Consider the following 14,821-nt stretch of genomic DNA (forward strand, 5'->3'; position numbering starts at 1 on the left):
TTCACTGGTTGAAGATTATTTTGTAACAGACAGTGAAGGATAAGGATGTGGTCCTTATATAAAACTGTCCTGTTTTGTGCTTTGTGTCTTATGTTTGCTTCTTTTACTGTTTCCTTATGTAAATCCTGAAATACAGTGATATAACTACTTTTGCTTATATCCATGAACAAGTCTTTAATGCTTTTTTAACATGTTTAATGTTCTTTTATAACAAATGATATTTTAATTCTAAAGCTTCTTTCTAAATTCAAACTATCTGGACTCAAACCAACAGATGGCTGCCTGTGGTTGACAAGACAAGGACCCAGTTCAGTTCAGCAGACAGCAGACAAGGAAGCATGCTCCTGGGATTCAGGCTCTTAGACTCCTAAACTGAGAATTTGAATCTAAAGGCTTTGTAGTTGTACAAGAATAGCTCTCAGCTTTTTTAAGTATTTATAGGTCCGGCTCAAAGATGTGTTATGCACCATTTAAGCTATTTTCTACCCTGTTAACTTGGGCAAAGGGTAGGGGAAAAAAACTGAATTCCAAGAGCCACACCCCGTCCCAGGCCATTCATATTTCTCGGGTAAGTGCCCAGCTCATACTCAAGAGCTCAGGAGGAGGAAAAAGCAGGTAGCAGATCTCCAAGTTGGGAGACAAAGAGGGAGATAGTTCACGTGTACCTGTTACAGCTTTTGTGACCTTCTCAGCCTCATAAATTTAGAAATGGGTACACACTGGGTAACAGAAATAAAATAAACTCATCTCCAGGAAATGCTGGTGGAGAAAGGAAACTTTCATGGAAGTATTTCTTAAAATAACTAAAAAGTCAACATTCAGATTTACCAACACACAAAGAATTGCATAAGATAGTTAGTTACCTGTTAGGAAGACCTGAATCAAAACAACAATGAGATATTATCTCACTCTAGTAAAAATGTGGTGGTGGTGGTGGTGGTGTGCACCATTGAGCTGGAACTAACTCACAGATGACCCTCCAGAGGGTTTTCAGAAGCTATAAATCATACAGGAAGAGATTGCCCATCTTTCTTCAACAGAGAAACTTGTAGAGTCAAACCATGTGCCTTTGGGCTAGCTGCACTTTTTATTAATAAGTACCCTAAGTTTCCTCTGTTAAAAATATTCTTAGGTGCCAATGAGTAGAGTATGGCTCATAGCAAACCTGTGAACAATCCAGTGGCATCCTTATCATCTCTGACACAGTAGAGCCCATTGCTGAAATCACTATGTCAGGCCATCTCGTTGGGGATCATTTTCTCTTTCATTGATCCTCTACCTTTCCAAGTAATGACCTCTCCTAGCAACATGTTCACAGAATGAGAGATGAAGCTTCACCATCCTTGCCTCTAAAGGAGCACTCTGGCTGTAATTTTCCTAAAACATATTTGTTCTTTTGACTGTCATGAAATACTCAGTACTCTTATCCAACACCACAACTCAAAGACATCAATAATTCTTCTGGTATCTGTTGTCCAGCTCTCAAATGCATAGCAAGGGACTGAAAAGATACGGCTTGACTTAGGCATACCTTGGTCTTCAAACTGACATCATTGCTCTTCAGTGTTATGGAGAGGTCCTTGACTGTGCACTTGCCCAAAGCAATATGCTTCCTGATCTCCTGACTGCTCATACCAAGTGTATTAATTATGGATCCAAGTAAGATTAAATCATTGACAGTTTCAGTCTTTTCTCCATATATAATGATGTTGCCTGTTGGGCCAGTGATGAAGATCCTTGTGAAATCCTGCACAATAAAAGGAAAGTAGAACACATATGCTGAATGGCATAGTCCATGACAAAAGTGCAATTATTTTACCAAAATAATTGTTGAGGTTATAGTCTTTGATTTTCTGCAAGTATTTCAAGTCCTCCTCACTTTAAGCAAGCAAGGTTGTGTCATCTGCATAATACAAGTTGTTGATGAGTCTTCCTCCAATCCTAATGCCATAGAGTACAGCTCAGCATAAAGCTTGAATAAGTATGAAGAAAGGATATACCCTTAACACAAACCCTTCCTGATTTTATCCCATGCAGAGTTCCCTCTCTCTGTTCAGACAGTAGCTTCTTGATCTAGGTACAGGTTTCATGTAAGCACAGTTAAGTGTCTGGGATTCCTATTCTTCTTAATGTTAACCATAATTGGGCTGTTTTTTGTTATGGTCCACACAGTCATTGAAAAAGCAGTGTTCAGTTACTGAACAAATGCAGTAAATGCTGCATTTCAAAGTCAAGCAACAAATGCTGTTGAGGGGTGTGCAAAGACTTGAACTCTCATGCACGGCTAGTAAGACTGTAACTGGTGCAACCACTATGGTACTGTGGTAAGCAGTTTGGTGTTTCCCTGGAAACTTGGGAAAAGAAATTCTGTCTCACCAATATCACTACTAGGTATATATCTATCCCAAAGAAATAATAATTTCAGCACAAACTGACATAGTCACACCCATGTTTTTGTTTTGAGAGGTTTTTTCCATTGTTTTATTAAAGTTTATATATTTTTTTATTTTATACTGATTTGTTTACAAAGTTTGTATTGTTTTTCACAAAAGATCTTTCCCATTTCCTTCAGTCAACCCACCCACCAAATTGTGCAACCCTGTGATTAACAGCCTACCCACCCCCATCCTCACTCCTCTTTTTCCACCGCCCCCCCTTGGATCCTCATACTCATTCTACAATAATGGTTTTATACAGTATTTTTCCTTATGGGACTGAGTTAGTTCACTCAGCATAATGCTTTCCAGTCCCTCCCAAGTTAGGTAGTAATTTATAAAATCATTGCTCCCGCATGCTGCGTAGTATTCCATTGTATGATTGTACCACAACTTCTCAAATCACAGTATAGGTGACTCAATGGCACATACCAACAACAACAAAACGAGACTAAAAAATTGTGAAATCCTGCACAATAGAGCTGAATGGCATAGTCCATGACTAAAGTGCAATTATTTTACCAAAATAAAAAGCTAAGAAGAAGTTTACATACAGAATCAATCTTGGAGAGTTAAAAGGAATGAAGAGAGAGGGTAATAAAAACCTTTTTAAAATTTAAAAATGAAAAAGGCTATTAGTCAGACATTAACTAGGTCACTGTCTTATATAGTTGCCATAAAACCAGAAAAATATATTTGCTGGTAAATTTGATATACAAAATAAAAGAAATTCCTAAGAGAAGTCCTGCACCAGATGGGCAAAATAAATGTGATTCCTAAAATAACGTAAAATATATCCTTTGTTAAGCTACTCTGTCTTAATCAGAAATGTTGCAGTTTAGGTTGAACTACTGTTAACTGGAAAAGTAGATTAAAATTAAATCTTTACAGCCTTCATCAATGAAATTTTAGATTTTTTGGAAAATAAAATTTATCTAAAAATGAAATCCAGCAATGGCTTTTCTGTGGTGCATAGACTCACTCACCATTTTCCTTAAAATTAGGTGATCTGCTCTGGGCCCACTAGGTTATAAAATAACCAACTGAGTCCCCTCTTGCCTTCCTATAAGCAGTGATCCCTCAGGTGTGTTAGAAAGATGAGGTTAAGGTTACTCTGAAGAATGTCAGTGGAATACCAAATCCCAACACAAGTTGAATTTCAAACTTTAAAGCCTGTCAGAGCTTCAGGGCCTTTTCTGCTGTCATTGTGGTGGTGTTTTTGTGCTGTGTTGTGTTGTATCATGGTCTGTTAGGAACAGTATTTAAGGAGAAGCAATCTCTTTGGCACTTCCCCTCTTGCCATTTTCCAAGGTTGGTACATTTATGGACAAGGTAGTGTTTTGTGGAAAGTAAGTGCCACTCTCATATACCATGAAGTCCAGCATCACCGCCATCACACAAAATGGCATGCCACATTCAGTTACTCAGTGTCATGAAAGCCTGGCACGTGAGGCCCTAGGGATTGTAGTTCTAATTAAAACCTCCCAATTGCTCCTTTTACCATCATTTTTACCATTCCCTACTTCAAAAGTGGGAGCATTTGAAAATGTAACCCATCATGGTTCTCCATGTAGCGTTATAATCCTATTCATAACACGTATTATAATCTATGGTGCAGGCCTGGAGAGTGTGGGGTGGAGCCTTCCATATGAAGAGACATGTCAAAGAGGCCTTGACTCCTATAATAGCACCATCTCTCTAGCACCCAATAAGAGTTACTTTCAGCTTGCTTTCAGCTCTGGTGGTCCGGAGTTACAGCATTCATCTGCTATTCAAAAAGTCTGCAGTCAGAACTGATCAGCCACCATCCAGAGGAAAGAGGAGGTGGGCTCCATCCATCAAGCCCTGTAACTTCAGAAACCTCTGGAGAGTTCTCTATCTGCTGCATCACTGAGTCAGACTCATCTCAGTGGCATCTCTGTAATTAGCATGTGTGCGATCTTATGAAAGGGCGTGTGTTACACTGCATCCATACAACCTCCCTGGAAAACAGAATGGTTCATGTGTAGAGGGAGTTTTCTGAAAAATGAGTGAAAGAGTTACTTAGAAGGACAGCTGGAGTTGGGGAATCAGCCAAGACATGAAGTTTTAGTGCCGGAGGAGAGAAAAGACAGTGACTTGAGTCAGTGAAATACTGAGAATTATTAGATGTTACCAACCTTGTGCAGTCTGTTAGGAGGACAATTATTCTTTTAAATTGACCTGGCCTTTCTGTTTTAAATCCAGCTATGTCCCCAGTACTGGCCAGAAAACGGTGTCCACAGGCACGGTCCCATCCAGGTGGAGTTTGTTTCTGCTGACTTGGAAGAGGACATCATCAGCAGAATATTCCGCATCTACAATGCAGCGCGGGTAAGAATCCTAGTCAGTGCCACTTCTTAGGATTTACTGTTTTCTCATCTCTCAAAGATTTAGAGAGCCTTCTCTGTGCCCAGCACTGTTCTCAGAGTTTAGAAAAAATCAGTGGAATACATGGCTCCCTGACCTTATGACACTTGCATTTTCTAAAGCGACGATACAAGAAAGAATAGATCTAGTAATCTATATATAGTTAGAAGGTATAAATGCTGCTTAAAAGCAAAAAAGGGGTAGAGAGTATGGGGGCAATGGCCAGGACTGAAAGCCAGTCTCTTATAAATAGTTCCTGCTGTTTGAACCAAGCCCTGCAGGATGCGAGGGAGCAGGGTGGCTGAGACGCTCCAGCTCATGTGACGATCAGTGCAAAGTTGTAATGGGGATCTGTTCAGGGAGGTCTTGTCCATGAGGCTCCAAGGTATTGGTGTGGCACTGATGACAGCAGACTACCCAGAGGGCAAGGCTGTGGGAGAGCCAGGGAGTAAAGGCCAGTAGAGCCATGTGGGCATAGTCAAGAGGGACTAAGGAATGCTGCAGGTTACATTTTACAGGGCGCACTCTCACCTCTGTGGGGAAAGCTACATGGCATGAAAGAGACCAGCCAGAAGCTGTTGGAATCACCCCAATGAGAATGGACAATGGCTAGGAGCAGAACTGCATGAGTAGGGTAGGAACAATCAGGAGATCCTGAAGTGTGCAATGGTCAAGTCAAGGATGACCCTTGAGAGTGTCCGAACAACTGAGAAGATGGTTGGGCAGGCTCTGGAGTATGAAAGCTGTGGGCATGGTGGAATTAGGGTTCAGGGAAGTATTGCGTTCAATCCAGGACATTTCAGGCTCAAGATGACTAAGAGGCATGTGAGTGACATGACAACTGAGTGTTTGAGGGCAAATTCAGGGCAAAGGTCTGGACTGAAGATACGAGTTCATGATTTCCTGTGATAATCATGGTATGTAAATCCACAAAGTGGAATGGAACCATCAATGTAGGGAATAGTGAAGAGATGATGCATGTACCTGGGCACCCACCTGTGCGAAGCCAGGGAAAAGAGGAGAGGCTGAAATGGAAAGTGCCGTGAGGAGGAGAAACAGCCCAGAGCAGAGGGAGCTAAGATCCAGGTGGGCCGCCAATGCTGCTGAGGGAGCCGGTTCGAGCAACTTCATCAGGGTCACAATAGAATATGCTTGTTGTTTATCTATAAAGCAGCGCTTTTTTGAATACTGCAACTCTATTTAATTATTAGACAAGATTAACGAACTATTGATATCATAGGAAATCTGACTAATAAGCAAAATCATATTACAGTGCAATCCATATCACAATGAGCTTGCAGACATCTCCAGATTCCAGTCATCCTATACTGTTATTTACCAGGAAATAAATTAAAGCCATTTTACCACGTAATGCACAATGTGGTAAATGTTTATGGTGTTCCTTTGCTTTTGCAAGACAGTTAAGTATTCTGCTTCATTCTCACTGCTCTGGCCTATTCATTGAAAGTGCCTGGTTTCTTTTTAATAATAAATTGGAATCTAAAGCCATAACTCCCAGGCCAGTAGATGCTAGGTTCATTATGTATAGACAGACTTCTCTTTTATTAATATCCTGCCTGGATGAGAAGATCAAATATGGGGACTCAGCCCACATGAATTTGATAAAGTAAATCACGCCTCTTTGTTTGCCCTCTTTGTTTGCTGTCTGACTCCACAGCCCCAAGACGGGTACCGAATGGTACAGCAGTTCCAGTTCCTGGGCTGGCCCATGTACAGGGACACGCCGGTGTCCAAACGGTCCTTCCTGAAGCTCATACGCCAGGTGGACAAGTGGCAGGAGGAGTACAACGGCGGGGAGGGCCGCACAGTGGTGCACTGCCTGTAAGTGCTGAGAGGAGACTCTGCATTCCTCTCACTGTGTTCTTTCACCGTGTATTGAGAAGATAAGGTCTGAGGGGACGGTCAGGCCACTCATTGAGGGTTGAATTTGATTTACTCAAAAAGAGGGTTGTACATTCACATTTGTGTAGTGTACCTCAGCCATTAAAATAAACATGAAATCTGTGAGACCCAAAATAAATTGAGCTCCTCTTTTGGGGATCTGCTATAATAGCTTGAAGTCCTATGTGGTAGAAGTATTTACACCACAGAGGTCAGTGACTGCTCTAAGCCCTACTCGACTGGCTTACCAGCACAATACCTAGTGAATCTGTTAGAACTGAGAATGCAGAAATAAATGCATCCATATATAGACAACTGATCTTTGACAAAGAGATGAAATCCATTAAATGGGAGAAAGAGCACCTTTCACCAAGAGGTGCTGGCAGTACTGGATATCTATTTGTGGAAAATTGAAAAAAAAATCCTTCATACCGTCTACAATAAACACTAACTCAGCATGAATCAAGGAAGAAAAAAAAAAAGAACGTAGGTATAAAACCTAAAACTAGAAAGTTCATGCACAAAAAGAAAAAGGGGGTCAAATTTATGAACCTGAATCTATGGTATAACAAATATTATTGAAAATGTACAATCAACAGAGGATAAACTAGATAATATTAACTTAAAAATTAAATCCGTATGTACCTTAAAGGATACCACAAAATTTAACAACAAAAAAGAAAAGTTTAAAGAGATTGGTGCAATCTCTGTAGAAAACAATTTGATGCTTCCTTAGAAAGCTGGTAATAGAAATACTGTTCGATCTAGCAATCTCAAGATTAGAAATACATCCTAAAAAAATAAGAGCCCAACACCAATACACACGTGTACACCTGTGTCCATTGCCGCCAGTCAGTGATGTTGTTGTTGTTGTTATGTGCCGTCGAGTCGCCTGCGATTCATAGCAACCCTATATACAACAGCCTTAAACTCTGCCCTATCTTGTGCCAATCTCACCATCTCTGATACACCTGACCCCATTATTACCCCAGTCACTGACTCAGTCCATCTCATCGGGGTCTTCCTCTCCTGCGCTGTCCCACCAACCTCCCAAGCATGACGTCCCTCTCCAAATACTGGACCCTCCTTGCAACATGCCCAAAGTATGTCAGATGAAGCTTCAGCATCCTTGCCTCCAAGGAACAGCCTGGCTTCACCCTCTCCGAGACAAACCCCTTTGTTTTCCTAGAAGTCCATTGTATATTCAACACTCTTCTCCAACACCACAGCTCAAAGGCATCAATTCTCCTTCTATCATCCCTAGTCATTGTCCAGCTCTCTGATACATAGCAAGTGAAAGACCATGGCATGTATCAGGTGCACCTTAGTCTCCAGACTGACTTCTTTGCACTTCAGCACTTTAGAGAGGTCTCTAACTGCAGACTTTCCCATAACAATACGTCTTTTAGTTTACTGACTGCTGGTGCCAAGAGTGTTGGCTGTGCATCCAAGCAAACCAAAACTGTGAACAATTTCAATCTCTTCACCAGATGGAAAGAGTATACAGAGTCATTATACCAAAAATAATTGGCAGACACAGAAGAATTTAATGAAACAACATATGAGCAAGAGCCTATGATGATGAAGGAAAAAGTTCAGACTGCTTTGAAAGAATTGACTAAGAATAAGGCCCCAGGCATTGATGGTATACCAATTGACTTATTTCAGTTAACAGATGCTGCCCTAGCTGTGCTTACCAAGTTGGAGCAAGAAATCTGGAGAACAACCTCTTGGCTAATTGACTGGAAGAGATCTATATTTGTTCCCATTCCAAAGAAAGGTGATCCCACAGAGTATGGAAATTATCGAACCATATCATTAATATCATATGCAAGCAAGATTCTGCTGAAGATTATCCAAAAATGACTGAAACAGCACATCAACAGAGAACTACCGGAAGTGCAGGCTGGATTTAGATGGGGCCATGGTACTAGGGATATTTTAGCTAATGTTAGCAGGATCTTGGCTGAAAGCAAGAAGTACCAGAAGACTCTTTGTTTCATTGATTATACAAAGTCATTTGACTGTGTGGATCATAACAAACTGTCGCCAGTCAGTGATAGTTGCTGTGAATAAATCAAGCTCTGGTGGCCTAGTGGTAAAGAGCTGCACTCCCATTGAACATACAAAATTCAGTCATGCAGTATCCAGCCTCATTTCTGCCACCACATCCCTACTTTCCAACTACCATTCCTTCCTCATTGTTTCTAACTTTTGCATCCCAATCATCAGTAATTATTAATGTATCTGGATCACATGTTTGGTCAGTTTGGAACTGCAAAAGTTGGTAGAAATCCTCAACTTCTTCCCCTTTAGGTTTCGTTGTTGGGCATATATTTGAATAATAATCATATTGACAAGCTCTCTTTGTATGCATATGGATAGTATCATCTGTTTGTGTTCTATTGACTATGCAAAGGTACTTGATTGTATGGATAAGAAGAAACTATGACTAAAATTAAAAAGAATGGGAATTTCTGAACACTTAATTGTGCTAAGGTCAAATGTATACCTAGATCAAAAAGCCATTGTCCGAATGGAGCAAGGGGACACTGCTTGGTTTAAAATCAGGAAGGATATATGCTAGGGATGTATCCTTTCTTTATACCTATTCTACATGTATGCTAGCAAATAATTCATGAACCTGGACTCTGAAAAGGAGTGTGGCATCAGAATTGGAAGAAGACTCGTCAACAACCTACATTGTGCAGATGACACAACCTTGCTTTCTGAAAGTGAGAAGGATTTGAAACAATTCCAGCCTTTGGTATGGATTACGTATCAACAACAAGAAAACATAAGTCAGTAAGGATTGGAAACCCAAGTTCTTTATAAACGTTCATTAAAATCTTAATAAAACTAAAAAAGAAAACACAAGTCCTCACCCATAAGCCAATAGGAACATAATGATAGACAGGGAAAAGATTGACGTTGTCAGTCATTCATTCTGCTTTTATCAATAGTCAACACCCTTGATATCAACCATCAGGAGATATATTGCATTGGGCAAGTCTGCTGTCAGGGACCTCTGTGTAATAGTGAAGAACAATGATGTCAGTGTGAAGACTAAGGTGTGCCTGATTCAGTCTTTTCAATCACATGCTATGCATCTGAGAACTGTTGTTGTTGTTATGTGCTGTCGAGTCGTTTTCGACTCATAGTGACCCTATGCACAACAGCCCTAAACCCTGCTCTATCCTGCGCCAACCACACGGCCTCTGACACACCTGTCCCGATTACCCCAGTCACCGAATCAATCCATCTCATAGAGGGTCTTCCCCTCCTGCGCTGTCCCTCCACCCTCCCAAGCATGATGTCCCTCTCCAAGGACCCGTCCCTCCTTGCAACGTGTCCTAAGTATGTCAGACGAAGCCCCAGAATCCTTGCCTCCAAGGAGTAGCTTGGTTTAATCCTCTCCAAGATGAATCTGTTTGTTTTCCTGGCAGTCCATGGTACATTCAGTACTCTTCTCCAGCACCCCAGCTCAAAAGCATCCTCTCTCCTTCTGTCCTCCCTAGTCATTGTCCAACTCTCTGATGCATAACAAGCAATTGCAAATACCATGGCCCGTATCAGGCGCACCTTAGTCTCCAGAGAGACATCTGGAGAACAACCACTTGGCCAACTGACTGGAAGAGATCTATATTTGTTCCCATTCCAAAGAAAGGTCACCCAACTGAGTGTGGAAACTACAGAACAGTGTCATTGATTTCACATGCAGGCAAGATTCTACTGAAGATTATCCAAAAACAATTAGAACAGCGCATCAGCAGAGAACTACCAGAAGTCCAGGCTGCGTTTAGAAGGGGTTGTGGTACTAGGGATATTGTTGCTGATGTTAGATGGATCTTGGCTGAAAGCAGAGAATACCCGAAGAATGTCTATCAGTGTTTCATTGATTATGCAAAGGCATTTGACTGTGTGGATCATAGCAAACTGTGGCTGACTCTGAGAAGAATGGGAATCCCAGAACATTTAATTATGCTAATGCGAAACCTGTACTTGGACCAAGAGGCAGTAGTCAGAACAGAGCAGGGTAACATCGGAGAACTAGACAGTGAATAAGAATGACAGAGGAACAATTATGCCTTCGAGTTGTGGTCTTAAAGAAGAGTACTAAACAATGGCTGGACTGCCAAAAGAACAAACAGATAAGATTTTCCTTCTTGTAAAAATAAAGTGCAGAGTGCTCCTTGGAGGCTAAGATGGTGAAACTTTATATCTCTCATACCTGTGCATGTGGCTAAAAAACACTGTTTCTTGGAAAGGTACATCATACTTGGAAATGTGAAGGATCAGTAAAAGAAAGGGAAAAAAATCTGAAGAGGTGGATTGACACAGTGACTACAGCAGTGGGCTCATGTATGTCAGATGATGGAGATGGTGTAGGACAGGACATGGCTCAGGTCTGTGATTCAGAAGGTCACTGTGAGCCATGCTTGACTTAGCATCACCTAACAACAATAACATGTTCACTGGACAATAGCAAATGGGCAATTTAAGTGTCTTATCAATGGACAGATAACTGAAGAATCTATCACACAAAAGGAAATATTACACGACACTGAATAATAATGAGACATTCATTAAACATGGTACAACATGAATGAATTTCAGGAAAATTATGCTTAAGGACATAGTTAATCAGTCCTCATGCCAGACCTGACCTCTTGGGCCCAACCAACTTTTAATTACAAAGGTCCTAACTGGTTTAAACAAGAGGCTTCCAGCCCACAATTGATTGTTAATTAAATTTTAAAAAGACCAAAAAACCTACATCTAAATAAAAACAACCTACCTTCCAGAATCCAACCATCAAACAGTATCATTAATATCACATGCAAGCAAGATACTGCTGAAGATCATTTAAAAATGGCTAGAACAGTACATAGATTGGGAACTACCAGAAGTTCAAGCAGGATTTTGAAGAAGCGGTGGCTCTAGGATTATTATTGCTGATGTCAGATGTATCCTGGCTGAAAGTAAAGAATGCCAGAATTTCTATTTATGTGTTATTGGCTATGCAAAGTCATTTGACTATGTGGATCATAACAAGTTATGAATGGAAATTCTAGAACACTGTAATGTGCTCATATGACATTTATACCTAGACCAGAAGGCTGTTGTGTGAACAGAGCAAGGGAACACTAAATGGTTTGAAAGTAAGAAAGAAGTGTATCACGGTTGTATTCAGACTCCATACCTACTCAATCTGTAGGCCGAGCAAATTAGTCAAGAAGCCGAACTCTATGAAGAGGAATGTGACATCAGGGTTGGAGGGAGAGTCATCAATAACCTGTGTTATGCGGATGATACAACCTTGCTTGCTGAAAGTGAGGAGTACTTGAAGCACTTGTTGCAGAAGATAAAAAACACAGCCTTCAATATGGATTATATATCAAAATCAAGAAAACAAAGATGTTGCCACTAGACTGATAAACAACATCATGATAGATGGAGAAAAGATTGAAACTGTCAAAAAAAAAAAGAAACTACTATTTTAAATAAAATTTAAAAAAAGATTGAAACTGTCAACAACTTCATCTTACTTGGACCCACTATTAACACCCTCGGTACCAGCAGTAAGTAAATCAAGAGGTGTATTCCACTGGGAAAGTCTACAGTTAAGAACTTCCCTAAATTATTGAGAAGTAATGATGTCAGTTTGAATACTAAGATGTGTATGATTCAGACCAGGGTCTTTCTAATCACTTGCTGTGCATCTGAGAGCTGGACAGTGAATAACAGAAGAATTGATGCCTTTGAGCTGTGGTGTTAGAGAAGAACACTGAACAGCCCATGAACTGCCAAAAGATGCTGAGGCTTCACCTCACATACTTTGGGTATGTTGCTTTGAGAGAGGCATCAAGCTTGGAAAGGTAGAGAATCAGCGAAGGAGAGGAAGACCTTCAACCAGATGGAATGATACAGTGAGTGCTGCAGTGGGGTCTAGTGCATCAACTAGACGAAGTGTGAAGATGGCACAAAATAGGACAGGGTTCAGATCCATTGTTCATAGGTTCGCTGTGGGTCATACTCAACTTGACAACACCTAACAATAGATAGAATCAATCTTAGGTGGTTACCAGGGATGGCAAAGGAGGAAGGAAAATCACACTAAAAATTAATATAGATGAGTTCAGTGAAGGAAAAACAATATAAAAAAGGGACTAATCAGACAGTATAATTGATTAATCATTTGTAATTGATGTGATAAAATGTGTAGGAATTATTGATAAACCCACATGATTTGTAAACATAAACTAAAAAATTATTTTTTAATAAAAATGTACGCCCCGCCATGCCAAATTAATAAGATCTGAATCCTTGAGGTTGAGACTCAGTCATCAATTGATTTGTGTGGTTTAACTTCCAAGTTGTTTCAGTGTGCAGCCAAAACTTAGAACCCCTCAATCTTGACTGTCACTCTTTTTAAAGCAGCTTCACCTGCATTTCCTTGCTGACGATAATGTGCAGCTAATCAACCAGCTGGAAGAGGCTGCATGGAACAGGCAATTACAAAGTCATGCACTCAGGGAAGATGTTTGGAAAGAATAAACTATGTTGCTTTCCATCGGGGTGTCATTACTCAGTAAGCTCTATCCTAGTGTGACAGAAAGTAAATTAGCATATGGGCAGGCTACAATGACAAGTTTAGTGAAAAGCCTGGCTTTCTCTCCTTTTGTTGTCTTTGTCTCAGAGAATATCACCCCTTCCCAGTTGCCAGGACCACAGGTGACCACACTGCCCCTCACTCACATCAAAGCATAGCTCGATCACTCTCTCAGGAAAGAAGTGATCCCTTGGAGGAGCCTCTGGATCTGTTCATTTCTGTTCCAAAACTTGATCCTCTCCAAAGCTACTACATCACCCCTTCCCCTGACCATTTTTCCCTTCCCACAATGCCTGGTGCCTCACACACACCACCACAGAGAAATTCCCAAAAGGATGTGTTCGTAGTTCACATCCCCATTTTTATTTATCAGAGTCTGAATGTAAGATACCATGGTGTAACAAGGAATTAAGCAATCAGACCACCAGGCAAAAGGCCATCCATTCTCATCTACCAGATTCCCCAAGAGAAGAATGATAAGGCATTCTACTTCTCTAAAGATTTGTAGCCTCGGAAACTCTTTGAAACCCAAGGATAGCAACAGATCAGAACTGCCTACCTCAGGTTGCTGAGGCTGTAACCTTTTTCTTTCTTTTTTTACTTTAAACATTATTTAATTAGATCTTCTGCAAGAAATTTAGGACACCAATTTGTAAGGATAAACTCCACTGGTGCAGGAGAATAAAAGAATGCAGGTAGCTTTTGAGCTGAGGAACGGTTCTGATTTTGGGCAAAATCTGGGATTCCACAGCTTTCATCTTTGCACTGCTCTATAATCTCTTATTTTTCCTTTTCTGTGTCGAAGATCGCACCCTCCTGTTGGCAGGGCTTCTGCAGCCTGCTGCTCCTTAAAGTAAGAATCAGTGACATGCTTTGGGATTTTCACACCACTGATGTCAACATTAGAGGAAGTGGCAATACAAATTTCTGGCATGTTCTCAGCAGAGGAACTTGATTGAGGGTCAGAGGCCCCGTCACAAGGAGCAAACCTCTCTCCAGCTGCTTCAGGAAAACATCTCTCTTGCCCCTGTAGTGCCCTGTGAGGATTATCGGAATGGTCCCAAGGTGATGCTAGCATGCAGCCTCCTCATGTGCTGACTGAAGGGCTTTTTGCCATGGCTCAGCAGCCTCCAAGGCACGTCTTCAGTAGTATAATACCTAGGCATTTTGCGAAGTTTCACCACTCAGGTACCACCATTCTTGTCACCACCTGCTGGTTTCATGACAGTAGCAAGAACCTTCTCCTTCTATTGATTGTTATATGTTGTTGTTGCTGTTGTTATATGCCGTTGAGTCGCTTGTGACTCATAGCAACCCTATGTACAACATCCCTAAACTCTGCTCTGTCCTGTGCTAATTGCACTGTCTCTGACACTCCCATTCCGATTACCCCAGTCACTGAATCAGTCCACCTCATAGAGGGCCTTCCCCTCCTGCGCTGTCCCTCCACCCTACCAAGCATGATGTCCCTCTCCAAGGACCA

The 14,821-nt window shown here is 41.0% G+C and overlaps 1 protein-coding gene across 2 annotated transcripts in view; it reads left to right on the forward strand.

The window, feature by feature from the left end:
- Positions 1–14,821, forward strand: part of PTPRM (protein tyrosine phosphatase, receptor type, M) — a 921,068-nt gene that overhangs the window by 892,814 nt on the left and 13,433 nt on the right. For both annotated transcript variants that reach the window (XM_006891412.1, XM_006891411.1), the window contains 2 exons: positions 4,662–4,787; positions 6,502–6,665. In XM_006891412.1, the coding sequence (XP_006891474.1) occupies positions 4,662–4,787; positions 6,502–6,665 (290 nt within the window). The remainder of the gene's footprint in view (positions 1–4,661; positions 4,788–6,501; positions 6,666–14,821) is intronic.

This window comes from Elephantulus edwardii, unplaced genomic scaffold (assembly GCF_000299155.1).
Source record: "Elephantulus edwardii isolate Elephantulus edwardi_28Jun2011 unplaced genomic scaffold, EleEdw1.0 scaffold00097, whole genome shotgun sequence".
NCBI classification, from domain to species: Eukaryota; Metazoa; Chordata; class Mammalia; order Macroscelidea; family Macroscelididae; genus Elephantulus; species Elephantulus edwardii.